Raw genomic sequence first — 26,177 nt, forward strand, 5'->3', positions numbered from 1 at the left:
TTAACTTCCCCTTTATAGTGCCGTCGTACGTGTTGTACGTCACCGCGCTTTGCTAGAGCATTTTTTTAAAACGATGGTGTGTGGGCAACGTCGTTTTAATGATGAAGTTGGCTATGTTTGATGGCACAGTAGCTGCGTTTGATGGGCACAGTGGCTGCGTTTGATGGCACAGTGGCTGCGTTTGATGGCACAGTGGCTGCGTTTGATGGCACAGTGGCTGCGTTTGATGGGCACAGTGGCTGCGTTTGATGGGCAAAGTAGCTGCGTTTGATGGGCACAGTGGCTGCGCTTGATGGGCACAGTAGCTGTGTTTGATGGCACAGTGGCTGCGTTTGATGGACACAATGGCTGTTTGATGGGCACAGTGGCTACGTTTGATGGCACAGTAGCTGCGTTTGATGGGCACAGTGCCTGTGTTTGATGGGCACAGTAGCTGCTTTTGATGGCACAGTGGATGTGTTTGATGGGCACAGTGGCTGTGTTTGATGGGCACAGTGGCTGCGTTTGATGGGCACAGTAGCTGCGTTTGATGGGAAGGAACAGTGGCTACGTTTGATGGCACAGTGGCTGCGTTTGATGGACACAATGGCTGCATTTGATGGGCACAGTGGCTGCGTTTGATAGGCACAGTGGCTACGTTTGATAGGCACAGTGGCTACGTTTGATGGGCACAGAGGTTGCGTTTGATGGGAGCAGTGGCTACGTTTGATGGCACAGTGGCTGCGTTTGATGGGCACAGTGGCTGCATTTAATGGGCACAGTGGCTGTGTTTGATGGGCACAGTAGCTGCGTTTGATGGCACAGTGGCTGCGTTTGATGGGCACAGAGGTTGCAATTGATGGGCACAGTGGCTGCGTTTGATGGGCACAGTGGCTGCGTTTGATGGGCACAGTGGCTGCAATTAATGGGGGGGGTTTTTTTCAGTTTGTTTGCGCCCCCCAAAAATTTTGAGCACCAGCCGCCACTGACACCAAGATTCCAGAATGCAGATGACAAATAGATTTACAGTTGCAAGAAAAAGTATGTGAACCCTTTTGGAATGATATGGATTTCTGCACAAATTGGTCATAAAATGTGATCTGAACACACCATGTAAACATTCACAGTGCAGGTGGAAAAAGTATGTGAACCCCTAGACTAATGAGATCTCCAAGAGCTAATTGGAGTGAGGTGTCAGCCAACTGGAGTCCCATCAATGAGATGAGATGAGATTGGAGGTGTTGGTTACAGCTGCCCTGCCCTGTAAAAAACACACACCAGTTCTGGGTTTGCTTTTCACAAGAAGCATTGCCTGATGTGAACGATGCCTCGCACAAAAGAGCTCTCAGAAGACCTATGATTAAGAATTGCTGACTTGCATGAAGCTGGAAAGGGTTACAAAAGTATCTGCAAAAGCCTTGCTGTTCATCAGTCCATGGCAAGACAAATTATCCTGGAGATTGGGTGTAAGTGATCACCGTGATATTTTTCTATGGTTAAATTCAATGAATTAATAAATTAATTATATAATTGTGGACGATTCTATAAGTCCTCTATGACTCCTTTGTCGGTCACATTATCACATATTCAATATTCGCACCAATTGACGCACAGCCTGATAAATGTCACCCAAAGTAATGCTACCGAAGATAAAAGAAAGGCAAGGCAAATGGCACCAATCCATCGGCTTATCCTCACACTGATATATATCCAGAGCTGTTCCGGGATCTTGGCCAAGAGATAATGTTCTTCATAACCACGCAGACACGGCTAAAATGTGTTATAATGGAATTATGAGCGGTAATACTAACCCTGAAATTAAGGCTGACCTGACCTTTCACCAAGACATGGAGGAAAATCTCATAATGACATGAAATTTACCGGGATATAGACTGGCATGGTGATGTCAGGGCGGTAAAGGGCAATTATTGGATCAGTGTAATCTTGGTGTTATATGATCTATGTGAACTTTAGAGCCACCAAATACCGACATGGATGGGAGATGAATGTTGCACCAACCTTGGTGGACACGTTGACCGTCTTGTGTTCCTCAATCATCACCGATCAAACACATCCACTATGAAGGAGGAAGATTAGTCAGGTCTATAAAGCTGCCGTGGGTGGCTGCACCTCTAGGAAGGGTATGTCACCAGTGCCTATCAGGAAGATTTCTCAGGTGCCCTCTGGGAAGGCTATGTCATCAGCGCCCTCCAAGAAAATCTTTTGGGTACCCCCTGGGAAGTCTACATCACCAGTGTCCATCAGGGAGATCTCTCAGGTTTCCCCTGGGAAGGCTATATCATCAGTGCCCATCAGGGAGATCTCCCAGGTGCCCCCTGTAAAGTTTATGTCACCCAGTGTCTTCCAAGGAGATCTCACAGGTGCCCCCTGGGAAGGCTATGTCACCAGTGCCTTCCATAAGGATCTCACAGGTGCCCCCTGGGAAGTCTACATCACCAGTGGCCATCAGGGAGATCTCCCAGGTGCCCCCTGGGAAGGCTATATCACCAATTCCTTCTAAGAGGAACTCACAGGTGCCCCCTGGGAAGGCTATGTCACCAGGGCCCATCAGGGAGATCACCCAGGTGCCCACTGGAAAGTCTATGTGACCAGTGCCTTCCAAGGAGATCTCATAGGTGCCCCCTGGGAAGGCTACATACCCAGTGCCAATCAGGGAGATCTCTCAGGTGCCCCCTGGAAAGACTATGTCACCAGTGCCTTCCAAAGAGATCTCACAGATGCCCTCTGGGAAGGCTACATCACCAGTGCCCATCAAGAAGATCTCTCAGGTGTCCCCTCAGCTATGTCACCAGTGCCCATCATGAGGATCTCTCAGGTGCCCCCTGAGAAGGCTATGACACCAGTGCCATTCAGGCAGCTCTCTCAGGTGTCCCCTGGGAAGGCTATGTCACCAAATCCTTCCACGTAAATCTCTCAGGTGTCCTCTGGGAAGGCAATGTCACCAGTGCCTTCCAAGGAGATCTCTCAGGTGCACCCAGGAAGGTCCAAGCTATGTAACCATTGTACAGGACACCGGGGGTGGGTCCTGGACGGGTGCTATACGGCACCACTGTTTGGACTATGGTCCATTTAAATAGAGGTAGAAGGTTCAGGGGGTCACCCAAAAGTGGGTGAAAAGTTCCAGGCAGGCGCTAATTCAGAGAGGACTGGCTTGCAGTCTTCTCTATCTTAATAAAGTAGTTTGGGGCCTGGAATTTTGGAGGCTCCAAAGTGTTATTTGGGTGGGATGGAGCCTCCACTCCTAAACCCTGGAAGCCAGCGCACAAGGGGTTAAAATCTCTCAGACAACCACCCATTAAAGCAGGAAGTGATGCTGGAGGGAGAGAGTGAGTTGGGAGAGTGCACCTGTGAGGACAAGATGGAAGTCTGCTAGCTGCTCAGAAAGGACCTTTGAGTAGTTTGGAAGTGAAGCTGTGTCTGCAGGGAAGGTCTGGAGGACTTCTTACTAAAAACGTATGTGCCTTTCTTTTGGTTGTTTTTTCTGAAGAAAGACTTTTTCCTAATTTATGCTGGAAACAAGCAGGACTTTTGTTGTGACGTTTTGGATGCTGAAGAAAAGCTTTATTTTGTTTTGTTTGGTCACCAATAAAGACCCTTTGCTTTACTGACACGGTTTTACGCACTTGTCTCGCGGAGCTTAAAGACCCCCAAAGTTCACAACTGGTGGAGAATGCGGGCAAAGTGCATTTGCAGGCGCAAAAACCGTTTAAAACTGACATTTAAAGAGACAGTATACTTATGGCATGTCTTGGGTGAAGTCTGCCCAGGCGTTACAAACAGCAGACAAAGGCATAGAGGAGGTCGTTAAGGCTTTGGCACAAGCCACTGTGACCCAGCAGCAAGCCACTGTGACCCAGCAGCAAGCCACTGTGGCCCAGCAGCAAGCGTCAGCAGAGTCAAACCGTCGCCATGAGGAAGCGATGGCTCAGCAGCAGCAGGCCCTGGCACAGGCTATAGCTGCGCAGCAGGAAAATACACGGCTGCTATCCGCCCAGTTTACGGCCCAGCAGGAGTCCACTCAAGCACAGGTGGCTGCCTTACAGGAGGCCGTACAGCAGCTGGCTCAGGGACAAGTGCAAGCGGCCGTTGCCACTAGCAACCCAGTGTCTGTGAGGGCCAGCCATTTTTTGCAAAAACTAACGCCCAGCGATGACGTGGAAGCCTTTCTCACCACCTTTGAAAGGATAGCAGAGAGAGAGGGGTGGCCCCGGGACCAATGGGCTGGCATTATCTCCCCTTTCCTCACTGGTGACCCGCAAAAAGCCTATTTTGACCTCCCAGCTGAGCACATCAGGGACTATGAGCGTCTAAAAACCGAGATCCTGGCCCGCCTGGGAGTGACCACAGCCGTCCGGGCTCAAAGGGTGCATCGCTGGCGGTACAAACCTGACCAACCCCCCAGGTCCCAAATGCATGAACTAATTCAGTTGGTTAAAAAATGGCTGCAGCCAGAAAAGTTGTCAGGTCCACAAATGGTGGAACGAGTGGTGATGGACCGGTACCTACGGTCCCTACAAGATGACCTACAGCGCTGGGTAAGCCATGGAAACCCTACTAATGCTGACCAGCTGGTCGAGCTGGTTGAACGGTATACCGTGGTGGAGGACCTGCTTGGGCCTACCAAGCGTCGAGAACCCACGCCAAGGACACCCAGACCAGTCACCAACCTGAGGAGAGAAGCCTTGCCAGATGTTGGCGTCCGCAGGTTTACACCATCTGCCCTAGAACCACGGAGGTCGGTTCCTGTACCAAAGATGGGAGACATACAATGTTGGCGATGTCGGTCCTGGGGGCATACCCGGGCACAATGCCCACTGCAGGAGGAGCCTATGGAGTGCGGAACTGGTCGGAGAAGCTCCTTCTATGTGCGAAGTGTGTGTACCACTCATCTTGACCTGGCTGCAGGACGGTTTGAGTGCGAAGTGTGGGTGAACCACCTTCCTGCCAGGGCTCTACTGGACTCCGGCAGCATGGTCACACTCGTACATGCCAGGGTGCTTGGGAGGATAGGCCCAGTAACTAAGACTCTACGGGTAGTATGTATCCATGGGGACACCAAGGAGTACCCCTTGGTCCCGGTAACTGTGTCCTATGGCCATACCTCGGTTACCCAGGAGGTTGGGGTGGTAAAAAGCTTGATACATGACATCATAGTGGGGCGGGACTGTCCACTATTTTTGGAACTATGGGGCCAGGTACAGACGGGTCTGCCAGGAGAACTGGGGACACTGAGCTTGGAAGGGACAGAGTCTGGGGGATCCGGGCCTGCAACCTCCACAACACACCCCTCTAATGTGGAAATACCTGTTGGAGATAATGACGTTGCAGAGAATCTTAGTTCTAATAATAGTGGTCCTGTGTCAGGTCTCAAAACCGAGTTGAACTCTGAGGGGGGGGAAGTCTCCCCATTACAAGTCATGCTGGGGGAGGATGACGAGGAGCTCTCCCCGATTGAGGAGGGTGAGGGGGAAACATCCCCAAGGCCAGTGCATCCAGACCTGGATGTACCCAGGGGTGCGTTTGGCACCGCCCAGTTACAGGATCCTACCTTAGTGAACGCTCGAGAGCAGGTTTCTGTCATTGATGGGGTTTCACAAATACCAGGTGCAGATCAGAGGTTTCCTCATTTTGCGTTGAAGGGGGACCTAGTCTATCGTGTGGCTGAGAGCCGAGGGGAACCCATAGAGCAGTTGCTGGTCCCTCAACCGTATAGGCGGATGCTCCTTGATCTAGCCCACAACGACGCACTGGGAGGACACCTGGGGGCGGAGAAAACGGAGGCCAGGATAACCGATCGGTTTTACTGGCCAGGGGTGAAGGCTGAGGTTAAAAGATATTGTGAGTCTTGTCCTGTTTGCCAGATAACTGCCCCAGTGCCCCGCTATAGAAACCCCCTAGTACCCTTGCCAATTATTGAGGTCCCATTTGAGCGGATCGCTATGGATCTTGTGGGACCCCTGGTAAAGTCGGCAAGGGGGTACCAATACATATTGGTCATCCTAGACTACGCCACTAGATACCCAGAAGCAGTCCCATTGAGAAAAACGTCCTCTAAGGCCATTGCCCGGGAGTTATTTCAAATGTTCTCACGTACTGGGTTCCCCAAGGAAATACTAACGGATCAGGGCACCCCTTTTATGTCAAAGGTGATGGCGGACTTGTGCAGGCTGTTTCAGATTAAGCAGTTGCGGACGTCCGTCTATCACCCGCAGACCGATGGCCTAGTTGAGAGGTTTAACAAAACTCTAAAGTCCATGTTAAAAAGAGTGGTCCAGAAAGACGGGAAAGATTGGGACATGTTACTCCCTGCCCTGTTGTTCGCTATCCGGGAGGTACCACAGGCATCCACGGGTTTCTCGCCATTTGAGCTAGTGTACGGACGAAGGCCCCGGGGGTTGCTTGATCTGGTAAAGGAAACGTGGGAAAGTGAGTCCTCCCCGCACAAAACCGTGGTAGAGCATATTTCTCAAATGCGAGAAAGGGTGGCTAAAGTGATGCCGATGGTGAGAGAGCACATGCAGAAGGCTCAGGATGCCCAAAGAAGGGTATATAATCGGTCGGCTAAAGTGAGACAGTTACAAGTAGGAGACAGGGTAGCTGTCCTAATACCCACAGTGGAGAGCAAGTTCTTGGCCAAGTGGCAAGGTCCATTTGAAGTAGTAGAGAAAGTGGGTGAGGTAAACTATAAGGTACACCAACCAGGAAAAAGAAAACCCTACCAGATTTATCACATAAATTTGTTGAAGCTCTGGAGAGACAGAGAACCGGTGTCCGCGGTGGTGGCGGTACAGTCAGGGGACCATGTAGGGATCGACCTGGTGCAGGTTGCGGCTACCCTAACTAGGCCCCAAACCCAGCAAGTAAAAGAATTTCTGCAAAGGAATAGGGACATGTTTTCAGGGTTGCCAGGGCTCACCAACGTCATTGAGCATGACATTGTGACCGAGCCCAAGGTGAAAATCCGGCTTAAACCCTACCGTATCCCAGAAGCTCATAGAGTGTCAGTGTCTGGAGAGGTTAAAAGGATGCTCGAACTTGGGGTCATCGAAGAGTCGCAGAGGGAGTGGTCCAGTCCGATCGTGTTGGTGCCCAAACCCAATGGTACTCTCCGCTTCTGCAACGATTTTAGAAAACTCAACGAGGTCTCCAAGTTCGATGCATACCCCATGCCACGGGTAGATGAGCTGATTGAGAGATTGGGTCCTGCCAGGTACATCACCACGCTGGACCTCACAAAAGGTTACTGGCAGATTCCCCTGACCAAGGAGGCCAGAGAGAAAACAGCTTTCTCTACCCCGGAAGGTCACTTCCAGTATAAAAGAATGCCGTTTGGTCTTCACTCCGCCCCCGCCACATTCCAAAGGGCCATGGACAAAACTTTACGTCCACACCTACGGTATGCCTCCGTTTACCTGGATGACATAGTCATTTTCAGCACGGACTGGGATTCCCATCTTCCCCGGGTACAGGCAGTGGTAGACTCCTTGAGAAGAGCGGGGTTCACCATCAATCCGGAGAAGTGTGCGGTTGGGGTGGAGGAAGCCAAGTACCTAGGATACATTGTAGGTAGAGGGTTAGTGAAGCCCCAAATGAGCAAGGTAGAGGCCATACAGGGCTGGCCCCGCCCCCTAACAAAGAAACAGGTCAGAGCGTTTTTAGGCCTAGTTGGGTACTATAGGAGGTTTGTCCCCAACTTCGCCACCATTGCGGCACCGCTAACTGACCTCACCAAAGGCCGAAAGTCGGTCATGATTAAATGGAATGCCGAGGCTGAAAAATCTTTTCAAATGCTTAAGACCGCACTCTGCCAGGATCCGGTGCTTGTGGCGCCAGATTTTTCTAAGGATTTTATAGTGCAGACAGATGCCTCAAGTGAAGGGCTAGGAGCAGTTCTGTCTCAAGAAATCAACGGAGAGGAGCATCCAATAGTTTTTCTTAGTAGGAAACTGACGCCAGCTGAGAAAAACTATGCGGTGGTGGAGCGCGAATGTCTTGCCATCAAGTGGGCTTTGGACTCCCTACGTTATTTTCTCCTAGGTAGGAAGTTTCGCCTTATATCAGACCATGCTCCTCTTACGTGGATGAGACAGAACAAACACACCAATGCCAGGGTAACAAGGTGGTTTCTGTCTCTGCAGGAGTTCAATTTCATGGTAGAGCACAGACCCGGGAGACAGCATCAGAATGCCGATGCCCTCTCCCGAGTCCATTGTATGGTGTCTACTGTTGCCTCCAACACCTCCGCGTTGAGGCAGAGGGGGGGGATATGTACAGGACACCGGGGGTGGGTCCTGGACGGGTGCTATACGGCACCACTGTTTGGACTATGGTCCATTTAAATAGAGGTAGAAGGTTCAGGGGGTCACCCAAAAGTGGGTGAAAAGTTCCAGGCAGGCGCTAATTCAGAGAGGACTGGCTTGCAGTCTTCTCTATCTTAATAAAGTAGTTTGGGGCCTGGAATTTTGGAGGCTCCAAAGTGTTATTTGGGTGGGATGGAGCCTCCACTCCTAAACCCTGGAAGCCAGCGCACAAGGGGTTAAAATCTCTCAGACAACCACCCATTAAAGCAGGAAGTGATGCTGGAGGGAGAGAGTGAGTTGGGAGAGTGCACCTGTGAGGACAAGATGGAAGTCTGCTAGCTGCTCAGAAAGGACCTTTGAGTAGTTTGGAAGTGAAGCTGTGTCTGCAGGGAAGGTCTGGAGGACTTCTTACTAAAAACGTATGTGCCTTTCTTTTGGTTGTTTTTTCTGAAGAAAGACTTTTTCCTAATTTATGCTGGAAACAAGCAGGACTTTTGTTGTGACGTTTTGGATGCTGAAGAAAAGCTTTATTTTGTTTTGTTTGGTCACCAATAAAGACCCTTTGCTTTACTGACACGGTTTTACGCACTTGTCTCGCGGAGCTTAAAGACCCCCAAAGTTCACACCATGTAAAAATGGCCATACCGAAACTTCATCTTTTAGGGGGGGCAGGGTGGAGTTGGGGCCCTTTAACAGGATGAGATTTGCACATTTGTTTGAAGTAGAAATCTAGGGCAAAGCCTTGTGTTCTTTTATTTTGTATATAGTAGGGGAGGGTTATAACCCCAGGCCAAAAACTCGTTTTTTTTTTTTTTTTTTTTTTGCCATCAGATTTCCCTTTGCTTCCTGGCAAATGGCCAACACACAAAGTGAGAAGAAATTCCTCCAAAGGGAGGGAATCCCTGGGTGTGGTCCTACTGGTAGGTTTCCCCTCAATTCCCGTTTTGGCGGCAACACAAATGTTTCTTTTCATTCTTGGTGATAATAATAAAAAGGGCAAATATAGAGGGTGGATCTCCATAACAATAATAAAAAGGGCAAATATAGAGGGTGGATCTCCATAACAATAATAAAAAGGGCAAATATAGAGGGTAGATCTCCATAACAATAATAAAAAGGGCAAATATAGAGGGTGGATCTCCATAACAATAATAAAAAGGGCAAATATAGAGGGTGGATCTCCATAACAATAATAAAAAGGGCAAATATAGAGGGTAGATCTCCATAACAGGGACACAGACAGCAATCTCTCTCCTCTCTATCCAAAACTAAAATAACACTCAGTGCCAGTTCACCCTGCGAATCCCTAGGGTGACCACATTTCCAAACTGCCATTCAGGGACACCCCCCCCCCCCGCATACGCCCTCGCGCCAGCCCAAAAAAAGATGATTGTTGATACTTTTTTTGCCAATTTTTGGAAAAACAATAGCAAACAGTGGTCACAAGTTTAAACAGGTGGTACCGTATTTATCGGGGTATTGCACGCTCCGGCGTATAGCGCGCACCACTTAAGGGGACCCGACATTCCTGTAAAAAAACATTTTAGTACTTACAGTTTTGGTGTCTTGTGCGGCGTCCATCGGCGGCCTCGTCGGGTCCGGCGTCAGTCTGCGGCTTCGGGTGTCCTCTTCGTTGGGTCCGGCGTCCTTCTGCGGCGTCCTCCCCGCTCGATCCCCGCTTTCCCGCGCCGAGTTTGAATACTGCGCCGGCATATACCGAGCGCAGTACACTCGTGTATAGTCGGGCAGGCTCGGTATATGCCGGTGCAGTGTTCAAACTCGGCGCAGGAAAGCGGGTTTTGGCGTATATCGCGCACCCACGATTTTGCCCTGATTTTCAGGGCAAAAAAGTGCGCGGTATACGCCGATAAATACGGTATATATTTTTTTTTATTGCCCCCACTTGTCAGCCTCATTTTTTTATTGCCTCCACTTGTCAGCCTCATTTTTCATTGCCCCCCAGGGCAGGGCCCCACTTTGGCCTAATTTTTTACTGTACTGTCCCCAGCCCCAGTGCCCTCAACTTGTCACCTGACCTGTTCCAATTAGGTTCCATGTTTGTTCCCTGGTCCAGGCTGGGGGGCCCCCCCTCAGGCAGTTGGTCGGCTCGAGCCGAGGGCGGGAGGAGGAGAAGTCGGGCAATGCGCTGCGGGAGTCAGGACGGGTAGGCCAAGCCCTAGATTTAAGCCAGCCAGCACTTCAGAATGCCGCCGCTCACCGGGAAGTCACTAAAGACTGCAGGAGTCAGGAGGAGACGCTCTGGCTGCTCTTTCTGGGTGCTGCTGCCGCGGCCAGAGAAGGAGAGGAGGTGGGTGGACACGGAGCGCAGGGCAGCACTGGGTAAAGGCTTAGCTCCTCTCTGCCTTGCTCCAAGACTCTGCGAATGTGATGTCACTGGTTGCTAGATGCCAGGCGGGGAGGCCCTAGCAACCAGTTTGGCAATTGTCTATTAGGGTGGCTATTAGGGTTGTCCCGATACCACTTTTTTCAAGTACTCGCCGTTACTGAATACCGATACTTTTTTTTAAATGTGTCCCCAAATGCAGCCATGTCCCCCCACATATGCAGCCATGTCCCCCCACAGATGCAGCCATGTCCCCCCCATATCCAGCCATGTCCCCCCCATATATGCAGCCATGTCCCCCCATATCCAGCCATGTCCCCCCCCATATGCAGCCATGTCCCCCCATATGCAGCCATGTCCCCCCCTTTTGCAGCCATGTCCCCCCCATATGCAGTCATGTCCCCTCCATATGCAGCCATGTCCCCCCCACATATCTAGCCATGCCCCCCCCATAAATGCAGCCATGTCCCCCCCATATATGCAGCCATGTCCCCCTTACCTACATGCTGCCGCGACGCCGCTTGGTTAATACGGGCGGGGAACATTACAGCTTTCATTTGAAGATCTGTAGTGTTTCGCACCGCGCTGCGTATAGACACTCCCCCTTGCTCGGGATTGGACAGTTCACCTGAGCAAGGGGGAGTGTCTATACGCGGCGTGGCGGGAAACGCTACAGCTATTCAAATGAAAGCTGTAATGTTCCCCGCCCGTATTAACCAAGCGGCGGCGGCAGCAGGGATGCGGCGTAGCGGCAGCGGGGATGCGGCGGCGGCGGGGGGGGTCGGGGTCGAGTATCGGATGAGGCATCGGGGGCATTTGCGGGAGTACAAGCACTCCCGCAAATACTCGGAATACCCTAGTGGCTATGTGTCCTCATTTCATTCCAGGATACTGTATTGTCCCGGAATGAAGGTGCCCGGGACACAAATGAGAATTATGGGGCAATCCGGGACACGTGGGCACCCTAACTCGCACAGCAGTTCACACTGCCATCTGCGAACTACCGGGAGTGTCAATGCATTGTTAATGACACCCGCATTTCAGCTTGCATAGGACACTGCGAACCGTGAACTCCCATGCGATCCGATTCTGGTCCTGTGCGAGTTTGGTCTGAATGCGATGCGCTATCAGCCATACTATCTGTAATGGCTGGAATCGCATCGCACGGACATGGCATGTGATTTGCAGTGTGGTGCGAATCTCATGCGATCTCGCAGAGTGCAGTAGTGTGAACCGGCACTCAAATAGCAAAGTTTTTGCATTCTGTTGCAGATCTGCTGATAATTTTAAAACAAGTTTTTCCGCATTCCCTTTTCTTCAAAAAAATATTTTTTTTATGTCACATTCTCCAGTTGCCTGGCTCAGGTGTGGGATGGGTTGAACAAGACGATATAAAAACAAGTGACTCAGCTATGTATACAATGTACACCGCACACATACAAGCTGGAAGATCAGAAAAGGAGTGAACGAATTCCTCACAAAGATCGCCAATAAACGTCATATATCAGAAGGTGAAGAATCAGAGAACAGGTCGTTTTTTTTTTTCTCCTGTTGATGATTACGAAGGACTTACACTGAACCGAACGTTCGCGTGAACAACGTATGTACATTTAAGGACTTGGCGAATGTCATAACGTTCGTTTTTGGAATGAAAGGACTTTCCGAAATGAAAACCACATACATGGTTAGAACTTCGTCTGCTTGAGAATTTTTTTTTCATCTTGCGCCCTTGAAATGTTTGGTCCCTACACTTGAAAGCGAACGTTAATTCAGGGCCCCACTAACGACTGAACTTTTTTCAAAAGAAAAAGTTTGAGTGGAATTCTACTAGTGTACAGCCAGTAGGGATGAGCCCACTGTACTGGATTGGACTTTTGCACGTCCCAGCTGAACACCATATATAGAAGCTCTATATATGATAGCTTCCCGCTGTCACTGGTCCCTAAGGAAGCAGCGGGTGTATTTATTTCTAGGGTACATCTTTTCTTTTTGTGGGAGACCCCGTACTCATTCATGTAGGTGGGAGGGGGCAGTATCGAGAAGCCCCCTTATTATCAACTAGTTCCGGACTGTGGGCGTGCTACACATGTCCAACAAAAAGGTCATTATTGGACACAGGACGTGAGTAGCACATCCAGTCCTTCTGCCCTGCTTCCCTCTCCCAGTACACAGAATTTTGGCTCTGATCAAAGCGGACACGTCCACCCAAAATGCATAGACAACATGTCCACCCAAAATGCCTACCCAACATGCCCACACAATATGTCACACAGAATGCCTACTTAACATGTCCAGCCTACAAGACTACCCTATAAGCTTATGAAGCTCATCTGGTTACTACAGTACCATTGAGAAGTGTATTCTCTCCATCCCTCCCACCTGTACAGCATAAACATTCCCACCCAACATGTCCATCCAACATGCCCATCCAACATGTCCATCCAACATGCCCATTCAACATGCTCACCCAAAATGCCCACCCAACATGTCCATCCAACATGCTCACCCAACATGCCCATCCAACATGCTCACCCAAAATGCCCACCCAACATGTCCATCCAACATGCTCACCCAACATGTCCATCCAACATGCCCACCCAACATGCTCACCCAACATGTCCATCCAACATGCTCACCCAACATGTCCACCCAACATGCCCACCCAACATACCCACACAACATGCCCACCCAACATGTCCATCCAACATGTCCACCCAACATGTCCACCCAACATGCCCATTCAACATGCTCACCCAAAATGCCCACCCAACATGCCCACACAACATGTCCATCCAACATGCTCACCCAACATGTCCATCCAACATGTCCACCCAACATGCCCATCCAACATGCCCACCCAACATGTCCATCCAACATACTCACCCAACAGTTCGCGGCCAACGCCCTTCGTGCAAAATTCCGAGGCTTTGTCCACGGAAAATCCGATCGTGTGTACAAGGCTTTAGAAGGAATGGCGGTGGCAGCACCCGAGAGCCAATTGAAAAATTGGCTGGGGTGCCGACATCACAGGATCCCTGGATGGGTAAGTGTCCTAATATTAAAAGTCAGCAGCTACAGTACTTGTAGCTGCTGACTTTTAACTTTTGGAGGGGGGAAGGTTGATTTATTGTTTATTGTATTTATTATTTATTGTATTATTTATTTATTGTTATTAAGGGCCCTTTCACAGGTGCAGACCGTATGTCCGCATTTTCATCCGTCCGTTGCGGATGAAAACGGGACATACATGGGTCCCTATGTGATTACGGGTGTCAGCGGATGACCATCCGCTGACACCCGTAATTTGTCCGCCTCCGCAAAGATCCGCAAAATCGTACGGAAGAAAATCCTATTTTTCTTCCGTCTGCCGGATCGGATGAACATGGACATACGGTCCGTGTTCATCCGATCCCCCATAGGGGAGAGCGGAGGAAAGACAGGGCGGTCCCTGCACAGTGTGCGGGGACCGCCCTGTCAGCTGCCAGCTCAGCGGGGATTTTACGGAGGATCCCAGCTGAGCTGTACGGACACACGGAGGCGGATCATTACTGATCCGCCCCGTGTGAAAGGGCCCTTATTGTATTGTGTTGTATTTATTATTTTTTTATTTATGTATTGTTTATTATTTATTATGTATTTTATTATATAGCTCATCCACCTGTTTTTACCACTATTGTTTATTCATTGTATTATTGATTTATTGTTTATTTTATTTATGTATTGTATTTATTATTTATTTATTGTATTGTGTTGTATTTATTTATTGTATTATTTATCTATTGTTTATTATTTATTTTTTCCTAATTTTTAATTTATTTGTATTTGTTGTAGGTGGCCGGTAAAACAGTAGCTCATCCACCTGTTTTAACCACTATTATTTATTCATTGTATTATTGATTTATTGTATTTATGTATTGTATTGTATTTATTATTTATTGTATTGTGTTGTATTTATTATTTATTTATTTATTATTATTATTTATTTATTTATTGCATTATTTATTTATTTATTTATTATTTATTTATTACTTATTTATTGTTTATTCATTGTATTATTGATTTATTGTATTTATGTATTGTATTGTATTTATTATTTATTGTATTGTGTTGTATTTATTAATTATTATTATTTATTGCATTATTTATCTATGTTTTATTATTTATTTATTTATTACTTATTCATTGTTTATTCATTGTATTATTGATTTATTGTATTTATGTATTGTATTTATTATTTATTGTATTGTGTTGTATTTATTATTTATTTATTGCATTTTTTTATCTTTTATTATTTATTTATTACTTATTTATTGTTTATTTATTTGTTGTAGTTGGCCGGTAAAAACAGTAGCTTATCCAGCTGTTTTTACCACTATTATTTATTCATTGTATTATTGATTAAATTATTGTATTTATTGTTGTTATTTATTGTACTGCATTGTATTTATTGTATTATTTATCTGTTGTTTATTATTTATTTATTGTATTACTTATCTGTTGATTATTATTTATTTATTACTTACTTATTGTATATTTATTTTGTTGTAGGTGGCCAGTAAAACAGTAGCTCATCCACCTGTTTTTTTTTTGTTTTTGTTTTTTTTTACCACCGCCCATGTGAAAGGTCTTATTTGCTGTGAATATTTATATATTTTTTTGTTATAATTATCTTTTTGTCTTTTTTTTTTTTCTCTTTGTGGCCTATTTGATATTGTATTGGATTTGGTTGTCCTGGAGGAATACTGATAAAAAAACAAATAATAAGATGTTTGCGGAGAAGATAAACATCTTGAGCGCGGAGCTCGCCATCTGTCAGTGGAAGAAATCTGTATACTAATAATCGCTCTCTCCCCCGTACTGGCCTGGATACGTAGACAGCGTTCCAGATAACGAGCCGTCACTAACCATACATTATTGATTAGAGCCGGAGAGGAGAGCTGGGATTTCAGGATATACCCCTGGAAACGCGGCGTTAAAAGCTGCGCTACCGGACACGCCAACATTCCGAGGAGGGGGAGGGGGCGGCACAGTCACACTCCTGCGAATTTTTTTTTGATTTTTTTTGGCTTAATGTTTAATGATGCCAGAAAAGTTACATAGTAACCCTCCTACCCGGAGGTAGGTATTCTTATCCTGCTGCCACGTAACGCGGTAAAGTCAGAGCTGAAAAGATAAGATAAAGCTTTTTCCTGACGCATTCATGGCAGCACACACTGGGGGCGGAGTCACAACCCAGCTGTGTTCTGCCATGAAGATGCGTCAGGAAAGGAAAATTACGGAAAGGTGAGTATACAATTTTCCGTTCCCCCCCCCCCCCCGAGGAAAGTAATTTTCACTGGCCTGGATTCAAGAAGCAATTGCGCCTGTGTAACCATAGGTTACACAGCGCAATTGCTTACTTGCCCCGGCGTAACGAATGCTCCTGATTCAGGAACCTCGTTACGCCGACTGCAGCCTAAGATATGCGCGGCATAAGGCTCTTATGCCCGCATATCTTAGGCTGCATTCTTGCGATGGCCGCTAGGTGGCGTTCCCGTTGTGCTCAGCGTATAGTATGCAAATTGCATACTAACGCTGATTCACAACGTTACGCGAGCCCTGCGTACACAGTTTACGTCGTTTCCGTACGGCGGTTTTTGCGTAAGGCTGCCCCTGCTATTAGCAGGGGCAGCCAATGTTACGTATACCCGTCGTTCCCGCGTCGCGAAATTTGAAATTTACGTAGTTTGCGTAAGTGAATCGTGAATGGCGCTGGACGCCATTCACGTTCACTTTGAAGCAAATGACGTCCTTGCGACGTCATTTGCCGCAATGCACGTTGGGAAAGTTTCCCGACGGAGCATGCGCTCTACGATCGGCGCGGGAACGCGCCTAATTTAAATGATTCCCGCCCCCTACGGGATCATTTAAATTGCGCGCGCTTACGCTGGGCAATTTTAAAGAGCGCACACGCAATTTACGGAGCTACTGCTTCGTGAATCGCGGGTAGCGCAGTAAATTTGCGGGGGCGCAGGGCAAAAACGGTGCCCTGCGCCTACGTAAAAAAAGCGCAGATGTTACTGAATCTACCCCACTGTTCACAGATGACTTCCTGGATATCTGAGAACGCCAAAAAACAGCGCCTGATTTTTATCCTAAACCGTACAAAAAAAAAAACGCCAACTGCAAACGCCTTTTATTGCGGTTTTTGCACACATGTTTTTTAAAAAAAAAATATATAAAATATATAAAAATATAATAAATAATTTTAGGCCTGAAAATTTCTTAAAACCCCCCAAAATTTTAAATCTTCTGAATAAAGAGACCCCGGAGAATAAAATAGCGGCCGTTCTAAAAAATTTTTGTTAACCACTTGCCTACCGCTGCCATTCTACCGACGTATACCAGTGTGCAACGCTGCACACTGATATACATTGGCAGAATGGCAAACGGACGTACCCGTACGTTCCCCTGTAGAAAGCTGTGCGGCAGGTGCCACGCGCGCCACCGCACTCTCTGTGACCGTGCCCGCGGGCCCCACAAAAATCAATGTCTGCCGTGTCCCGCGATCTTGTCACGGGGCTGCAGAACGGTGGGAGATGCCTGTGTAAACAAGGCATTTCCCTGTTCTGCCAAGTGACAGGATAGAAATCTACTGCTCCCTCATCGAGAGCAGTGATCAGTGTCGTGTCACATGTAGCCACGCCTCCACACAGTTAGAATCACTCCCTAGGACACACTTAACCCCTTCCTCGCCCCCCTAGTGTTTAACCCCTTCCCTGCCAGTGTCATTTACACAGTAACCAGTGCATTTTTATAGCACTGATTAAAAATGACAATGGTCCCAAAATAGCGTCAAAAGTGTCTGATGTGTCCGCCGCAATGTCGCAGCCACGATAAAAATCGCAGATCGCCGCCATTACTAGTAGAAAAAAAACCGAATAAAAATGCCATAAAACTATCCACTATTTTGTAGACGCTATAACTTTTGCGCAAACCAATCAATAAACGCTTATTGCGATTTTTTTTTTTTACCAAAAATATGTAGAAGAATACGTACAAAAGTGTTGTTTTTTTTATATATATTTTTGGGGATATTTATTATAGCAAAAAGTAAAAATATTGCTTTTTTTCAAAATTGTGCAGCAGTGCCACCTATGAATGCCCACGAGTGCCACTTATCAATGCCCACCAGGGGTGCCAATCAGTGCCACCTAGCAATGCTGCCTATCAGTTTAACCTACCAGTGCCAATCAGTGCCCATCACTGCCACCCATCATTGCCACATCTCAGCGCCCATTACTGCCAGCTTTCAGTGCCACCTATCAATGCCACCTATTAGTGCCACTTCTCAGTGCCCACTAGTGCCACCTATCAATGCCCTTCAGTGCCAGCCATCAGTGCCACCTCTCAGTGTCACCTTTCAATGCCCACCAGTGACACCTATCAGTGCCCACCAGTCCCGCCTTAATAATGCAGATGGACTTACTTCATTATAAGTCCATCTGCATTATTAGTCCCACAAATACCTGGTGATCCTGCCAGTGAAGTCAATCTTTTTCCACGTCCTGTAATGGGGGGAGGGGGGCAACGATGCTGCACTGCTCCTAAATCCAGAGCAGAGTTGTCACTTTCAGGTAGGCCGTGCCTTGTTTGCACTACAATAGGCGGAGAAGATGTTGCAGGGGGCGTGGCTAACCCTCCCACTGTGACCTGCAGTGTCTGGGGGGGGCGTTTCTTGTGAGACACAAATGAAGGAGAATTTGGCTCAGTCAAGGAAGATGAAGGGTTGTGTACAGGGCCGTCTTTAACAAAGGGCATAAGAGGGCAGCTGCCCCCGGGGCCCAGTCATTGTTGTGGGGCCCAATGCAGCTGCCCCTTTGAGCCCGCACTTCCTGCAAATTGTTGATAAGTGCAGCCCTCAAAATTTCACTCGCCTGCTCGCATTTTGCAAGTAAATTTTGAGGGCTGGCTGGGAGCAGGGGGAGCGAGCAAGGAGAGGAGAGTCGCCGCATCTGCTGCTGTCCCCGCCGCCTGTTTGTTAATAGCGCGGGGAACATTGCAGCTTTCAATTCAATAGCTGTGTTCCCCGCTGCGCGTGTCATATACAGCGCCTCCCCCTTTTCCGGGCACTTTTTTTATAGACAGATCACCCGTCCCAGGATTGGATGGGTGATCTGTCTATCAAAGTTTCCCGGACAAGGGGGAGGGGTTGTATATGACGCTCGCGGCGGCAGCTATTGATTCGAAAGCTGTAATGTTCCCCGCGGTTTGAACAACGTGGCGGCTCCGGCTCCTCTCCTACCCTGTGGGGGGACTCGTGGCTGTAATGTGGGGGGACTCGTGGCTGTAATGTGGGGGGACTTCTGGCTGCAATGTGGGAGGATTCCTTGCTGTAATGTGGGGGGAATCCTGGCTGCAATGTGGGGGGACTCCTGGCTGCAATGTGGGGGGACTCCTGGCTGCAATGTGGGGGGACTCGTGGCTGCAATGTGGGGGGACTCCTGGCTGCAATGTGGGGGGACTCCTGGCTGCAATGTGGGGGGACTCCTGGCTGCAATGTGGGGGGACTCCTGGCTGCAATGTGTGCATAAAACATTTAAGTGCCATTTCATGAGATTTATGAGGGTGTGTTTAGGGGCGGGATTGGGGGCGGGACATGGTAGGGGTTGGACGGGGCAACTGGTGGCGAGTACGCCTTGAGGCCTGGCTAGTAGCTCAGGACTTGAAATTTTGAGCCCTGATAAGTGGATTTGAGAGGGCCCAAGAAAATGTTGGCTCAGGGTTGAAGTAATAGTAAAGACGGCCCTGGTTGTGTGTGACGTAGTAACTGGATTTGGTTTTGGCTTAGACTGTCGTAGCGGAGCCTTTAGATGTACTTTGACCTTTTTATGAAACCTCCAAAGTATTTTATTTGTCGCTTTGAACAGTCGTGGTGAAGAAAGAACTTGCTCTTGGAGTATTCATTCTTCATGGTCCACTTAACGTTTCCTCTGCCTACATAATACTTTGTGCTTAAAAGGTCCCGAGGTGTGATCTCCGAGGGTTGGGCGGTACGAGTGCCGGGTGCCAAAACCAACATTCTGTAATATCAAAGGACTCGAGAAGGGATTGGATAAATCTACTCATCAAGTAGACTAAACAAGACCTTTAAATACTGCCAATGCTTTTACAAAGACGGCATAAAAGGCAGGAAGCCACCGTGGTGTGACCACGACCTCTGAGCCACCGTGGTGTGACCACGACCTCTGAGCCACCGTGGTGTGACCACGACCTCTGAGCCACCGTGGTGTGACCACGACCTCTGAGACAACGTGGTGGGACCACGACCTCTGAGCCACCGTGGTGTGACCACGACCTCTGAGCCACCGTGGTGTGACCACGACCTCTGAGACACTGTGGTGTGACCACGACCTCTGAGACACCGTGGTGTGACCACGACCTCTGAGCCACCATGATAGAATCCAAATAATCGAACTGCCATGATGTTGCCCTTAAAACTGAGTCATCCTGATAGAATCCTAACCACCGAGACACATTGATCTAACCATAACCACTGGGGCACTGGGGTGTAACATTTACCACTGAACCACCATTACATAACCCTAACCACTGACTCAACCTGATGTAACCCTAAACATGAAGCCACCAAGATGTTACCCTATGCACTAAACCAGGGCTCGACAAATCCCGGTCGCCAGTGTAGCCCTAACCATTGACTTATCATGAAATAATTCTAACCACTGAGTTACCATGATATTACCATAACCACTGGGGCACTTGGGGTGTATCCTTAACCACTGAACCACCATTACATAACCCTAACCACTGACCCAACATGATGTAACCCTAAACACAATGCCACCTGGATGTTATCCTAAGCACTACACCACCACAGTGTAGTCTTAACCTTTGACCTCATGACAAACAGTAATTTTAGCCACTAAGTTACCATGATGTAACCATAACCACTGAGGCACTGGGGTGTAATCTTAACAACTGAACCACCATGATATAACCCTAACCACTGTTCCGACATGATTGACTTATCATGATATAATTCTAACCAATGAGGTAGCATGATATAACGATAAACACTGGGACGCTGAGGTGTAACCTTAACTGGTGAACCACCAATAAATAACCTTAGCCACTGATCCAAAATGATGTAACCTTCTTTGGTTATTCTCGTATTCTTCTATGGTCTTTTAGACGTGGCATTAGAACAATTTCTGTATCATTCATGTTTCTGTATAAATAGAAACTCCAATAAAAACGTATAAAAAAAAAATTGGTAACCTTAACCACTAAACCACCATGATGTAACCCTAGCCACTGCACCGCCATGGCATAGTCCTAACCACTGAGTTATTAGGATATAATGATATAATCCTAGGCACAGAGCTACCATGATGTAACCATAACCCCCGGGTCACTGGGGTATAATCTTAACCACTGAACCACCAAGATATAATCCTAACCAGAGAGCTGCCATGATGTAACCTTAACCACTGGCACACCGGGTGTAACCTTAACTACTGAACCACAATGATATAATCCTAACCAGAGAGCTGCCATGATGTAACCTTAAGCACTGGCACGCTGGGGTATAACCTTAACCACTGAACCACCATAATATAATCCTAACCACAGAGATACTATGCTGTAGCCATAACCACTGGGACACCAGTATAACCTTAACTACTGAACCACCATGATATAATCCTAACCAGAGAGCTGCCATGATGTAACCTTAAGCACTGGCACGCTAGGGTATAACCTTAACCACTGAACCACCATAATATAATCCTAACCACAGGAGATACTATGCTGTAGCCATAACCACTGGGACACCAGTATAACCTTAACTACTGAACCACCATGATATAATCCTAACCAGAAAGCTGCCATGATGTAACCTTAACCACTGGCACGCTGGGGTGTAACCTTAACCACTGAACCACCATGATATAATCCTAACCACAGAGATACTATGCTGTAACCATAACCACTGGGACACCAGGGTATAACCTTAACTACTGAACCACCATGATATATTCCTAACCACAGAGCTACCTTGATGAAACCATAACTACTGGGACACTGTGGAATAATCCCAGCCACTAAACCAACCTAATATAACCCTGACCACCAATCCAACATGCTGTGTCTTTAACCACTGAGCCACTATGATGTAATACAACAGGTGGCAAATTTTCGAATCCCATGCTTTTTATACGGAGTTAAGCACTAGATAAAGAATCTACGAACTTGTAGGCAGGTAGAGGTTAATGCTCCCCCGCTTTGGGAAGGGTTGAGTTAATTATATTCTCGAGTTTTCATTTTGGCGGGCTTTGCTGGATCCAACCCACCAGTTGTGTGTAGTATGAAAAGGAAAAGGGGTCCTTTTACCCAAAGGGGTTCAGAGCCAGAGGGATGTATTGCTTATCACCATGCCGGAGTCTGGATCACCAATGTCATGCCGAAATCGGAGTCCCCGCTATTAATGGACTCTCATCCTATGCAGGTATGCTGGGGCAGCAGCAAGCCTGAAGTGAGGGACTAGGGATGTTAGGCGAGGACTTCACTTTATGTTTTGGACTGCTTACCTGTGCTGGGACCCCCTTTCATTACTGGGAAGTGAGGTAGCAGTGATACGCTGGACAGGTGGAGAGGGCTTAGGCTGAGCATGTCCCACCTAAATGCATCTTAACCACTTCCTGCCCGGCCTATGGCCGATTTACGTCCGGGAAGTGGTTTTAAAATCCTGACTGGATGTCCTGCAGTATTTCGTGGGGGCGCGCAGCGTGGCGATCGGTGATGCGGGGTGTCAGTCTGACACCCTGCATCTCCGATCTCGGTAAAGAGCCTCCGGCGGAGACTCTTTACCACGTGATCAGCCGTGTCCAATCACGGCTGATCACGATGTAAACAGGAAGAGCCGTTGATGGCGCTTCCTCACTCGCGTCTGACAGAGTATAGACGCGAGTATAGGAGAGCCGATCGGCGGCTCTCCTGACAGGGGGGTTCGCGCTGATTGTTTATCAGCGCAGCCCCCCCTCGGATCGCCACACTGGACCACCAGGACCAGGATCGTCCACTGGACCACCAGGGAAGGGCAAATAAAATAAAACAGCATTGGAAAAAAAAAGTCTTAAAAAAAAAAAAAGCTTTAAAAAAAAAAAAGATGCCAATCAGTGCCCACAAATGGGCACTGACTGGCCACATGGGTAGATCAGTGCTGCCCCACAATGTCCATCAGTGCCACCCCAAGTGTCCATCAGTACCACCCCACAGTGCCCATCCATGCCCAGTGCCCACCTATCAGTGCCCATCTGTGCCACCCATAAGTATCCATCAGTGCCACCCATAAGTGCCGCCCATGAGTGCCCATCTGTGCCGCGTATGAGTGCCCTGTGCCGCCCATGAGTGCCCATCAGTGCCGCCCATGAGTGCCCATCAGTGCCGCCCATGAGTGCCCATCACTGCTGCCTATGTGTGCCCATCAGTGCCGCCTATGTGTGCCCATCAGTGCTGCATACCAGTGCCGCCAATCAGTGCCACCTCATCTGTGCCCGTCAGTACTACCTCATCGATGTCCATCAGTGCCATCTCATCGGTGCCCATCAGTGCCGCCATATCAGTGCCCGTAATTGAAAGAGAAAACGTACTTATTTACAAAAAAATTAACAGAAAAAAATAAAAACGTAATTTTTTTTTCAAAAATGTTCAGTCTTTTTTTAGTTGTTTGCGCAAAAAAAAAAAAAACACAGAGGTGATCAAATACCACCAAAATAAAGCTCTACTTGTGGGGAAAAAAGGACGCCAATTTTGTTTGGGAGCCACGTCGCACGACCGCGCAATTGCCATTCAAAGTGCGACAGCGCTGAAAGCTGAAAATTGGCTTGGGCGGGAAGGTGCGTAAGTGCCCGGTATGGAAGTGGTGGTTAATGTGGTGGTTGTACATCAAGAGAGTTTTCTTAGAGTTCAGCAGTCCGTTCAAGTAAAAGGTACCCCATGTGTAAGGCAGTGACCCTGCCCAAAGTGCCCAGTGTTGGCCCAGAAGAACCCACCCCAGGGTAGGCCTCACATGTGACCCTTACTGGGCACCCAATGAGTAGGGAAAACACGGAGGAGGTACCACCCGTCTACCTTACTACCCCCCTTACATACTTATATATGGCGACCTATTCTAAAAATATGTAACAAAAATGCAAAAATGTAGAAATGGAAGGGCGGGTCGCATCAATAGTGACAGCAGGATGATGGAATGTTCCAAACGTGCGACGTCAATGGAAACAAAGAATGTTCCCCCGGGGTGGGGACCCCTACCTTGCCTGGGCTGCTGGTGTAGTTGAACGCGTAGACCTCCTCCGTGTTCTTGTCAATCCGCCCGAAGTATTGCTTCCCTAACTCCCCCGGCTTGATGTCTGTCGGCCGGCTCACTCCACCGACGAGCTCCACCCCCGTCACAAAGAGCAGCAGCCATTGGCCGAGCCAGATCACCGCCCCCGAGGTCCTCATCTCCCTGCTTAGAGAACGCCCTCAGTCCCTCCTATGAGCTCTCTCCATCGTTTTAGACATGAGTGATGATAATACCAATGGACAGCGACCATTTATCGGCGATCAATTATATTGTCTCCACGTGGGGAGTGCAGACCAGATTGGATGTGATCTAAGGGAAGAGAAGAAAGGATGTGAGATAGACGGAACATTCCAACGAGTCTATCTATCTATATATCCACCTATCCATCTACCCATCTATCTATCTATCTATCGATCTATCTATCCATCTATCTATCTATCTATCTATCGATCTATCTATCCATCGATCTATCTATCCATCTATCTATCTATCTATCTATCTATCTATCTATCTATCTATCTATCTATCCATCTATCCATCTACCCATCTACCCATCTATCCATCTATCCATCTATCTATCTATCTACCCTTCTATTTATCTATATATCTATCTATCTATCTGTCTATCTATTCTTCCATCTATCTATCTATCTATCTATCTAGCTATTCTTCCATCTATCTTTCTATCTATCTATCTATTGCTATATACATCTCTCTTGAGCTTCTATCTATACAGGAAACTGAAATTCCAATAATGTTTATTAGAAATGTCCAATATATTTTAGCAATGCAAACACAAATATCTATCTATCTATTTATCCATTTATCTATTGTCTATCTATGTATTTATACTTCTATTTATTTATCTATCTATCTATATATATCTATCTCTCTGTCTGTCTGTCTATCTATCTATCTATCTATCTATCTATCTATCTATCTGGTCTGTCTATCTATCTATCTGGTTTGTCTGTCTATCTATCTATCTATCTATCTGTCTGTCTATCTATCTATCTATCTATCTATCTATCTATCTATCTATCTATCTATCTATCTATCTATCTATCTATCTATCTATCTATCTATCTATCTCTCTCTCTCTCTATCTGTCTGTCTGTCTGTCTGTCTATCTGGTCTGTCTATCTATCGATCTATCAATCAATCTATTGCTATATCTCTCTCACACACTTCTATCTATAGAGGGAACTGAAATTCCAATAATCTTTATTGGAAGGGTCCAACATTACCGACACAAATATCTATCAATACGTCTGTCTATCTATCAATCCATTCTTCTATTTATCTATCCAGCTGTCCTTTCTTTCTTTCTCTCTCTATATATACATTCATTTCTCTATCTATTTATCTATCTATCTATCTATTTATGTATATATCTAGCCATCCTTCTATCTATCTATTTATCTATCTATTGCTATACGTCTCTCTCACGCTTCTATCTATACAGGAAACGGAAATTCAAATAATCTTTATTGGAAGATTCCAATATATTTTAGCATTACCAACACAAATATCTATCTAATATATTTATCTGTCTATCTATCTAATCTGTCTATGTATCTATCTATTTATCTATCTATTCATTTATCCATCCCTCTAATAATCTATCTATTTATTAATCTAGCTCTCCTTTCTTTCTCTCTCTATTTATCTATCCATTTCTATATTATCTATCTGTCTATATATCTATCTATCTATCTATCTATCTATCCATCCTTTTCTCTATCTATCTATTTATCCATTTCTCTATTGTTTATCTATGTATCTATACTTCTATTTATCTATCTATTTATATATCTAGCCATCCTTCTATCTATCTATCTATCTATCTATCTATCTATCTATCTATCTATCTATCTATCTATCTATCTATCTATCTATCTATCTATCTGCCAAGCAATCTGTTGCTATATCTCTCTCACACACGCTTCTATCTATAGAGGGAACTGAAATTCCAATTATCTTTATTGGAAGAGTGCAATATATTTCAGCATTGCCAACACAAATATCTATCAATAAGTCTATCTATCTATCTATTATTCTATTAATCTAACTATTTATCTATCTAGCTGTCCTTTCTTTTTTTTCTCTTCTTTTTTTTCTCTCTCTATATATCCATTTATTTCTCTATTATCTATCTATGTATCTATCTATCTATCTATCTATCTAG

At 46.8% G+C, this 26,177-nt stretch overlaps 1 protein-coding gene across 2 annotated transcripts in view; it reads right to left on the reverse strand.

Moving 5' to 3' along the window:
• SIDT1 (SID1 transmembrane family member 1) overlaps positions 1 to 26,177 on the reverse strand; it is a 128,644-nt gene that overhangs the window by 99,633 nt on the left and 2,834 nt on the right. For both annotated transcript variants that reach the window (XM_040339155.1, XM_040339154.1), the window contains exon 2: positions 23,956 to 24,298. In XM_040339155.1, the coding sequence (XP_040195089.1) occupies positions 23,956 to 24,147 (192 nt within the window). In that variant the 5' untranslated portion in view covers positions 24,148 to 24,298. The remainder of the gene's footprint in view (positions 1 to 23,955; positions 24,299 to 26,177) is intronic.

The sequence above is a fragment of the Rana temporaria genome, chromosome 2, assembly GCF_905171775.1.
Source record: "Rana temporaria chromosome 2, aRanTem1.1, whole genome shotgun sequence".
NCBI lineage: Eukaryota > Metazoa > Chordata > Amphibia > Anura > Ranidae > Rana > Rana temporaria.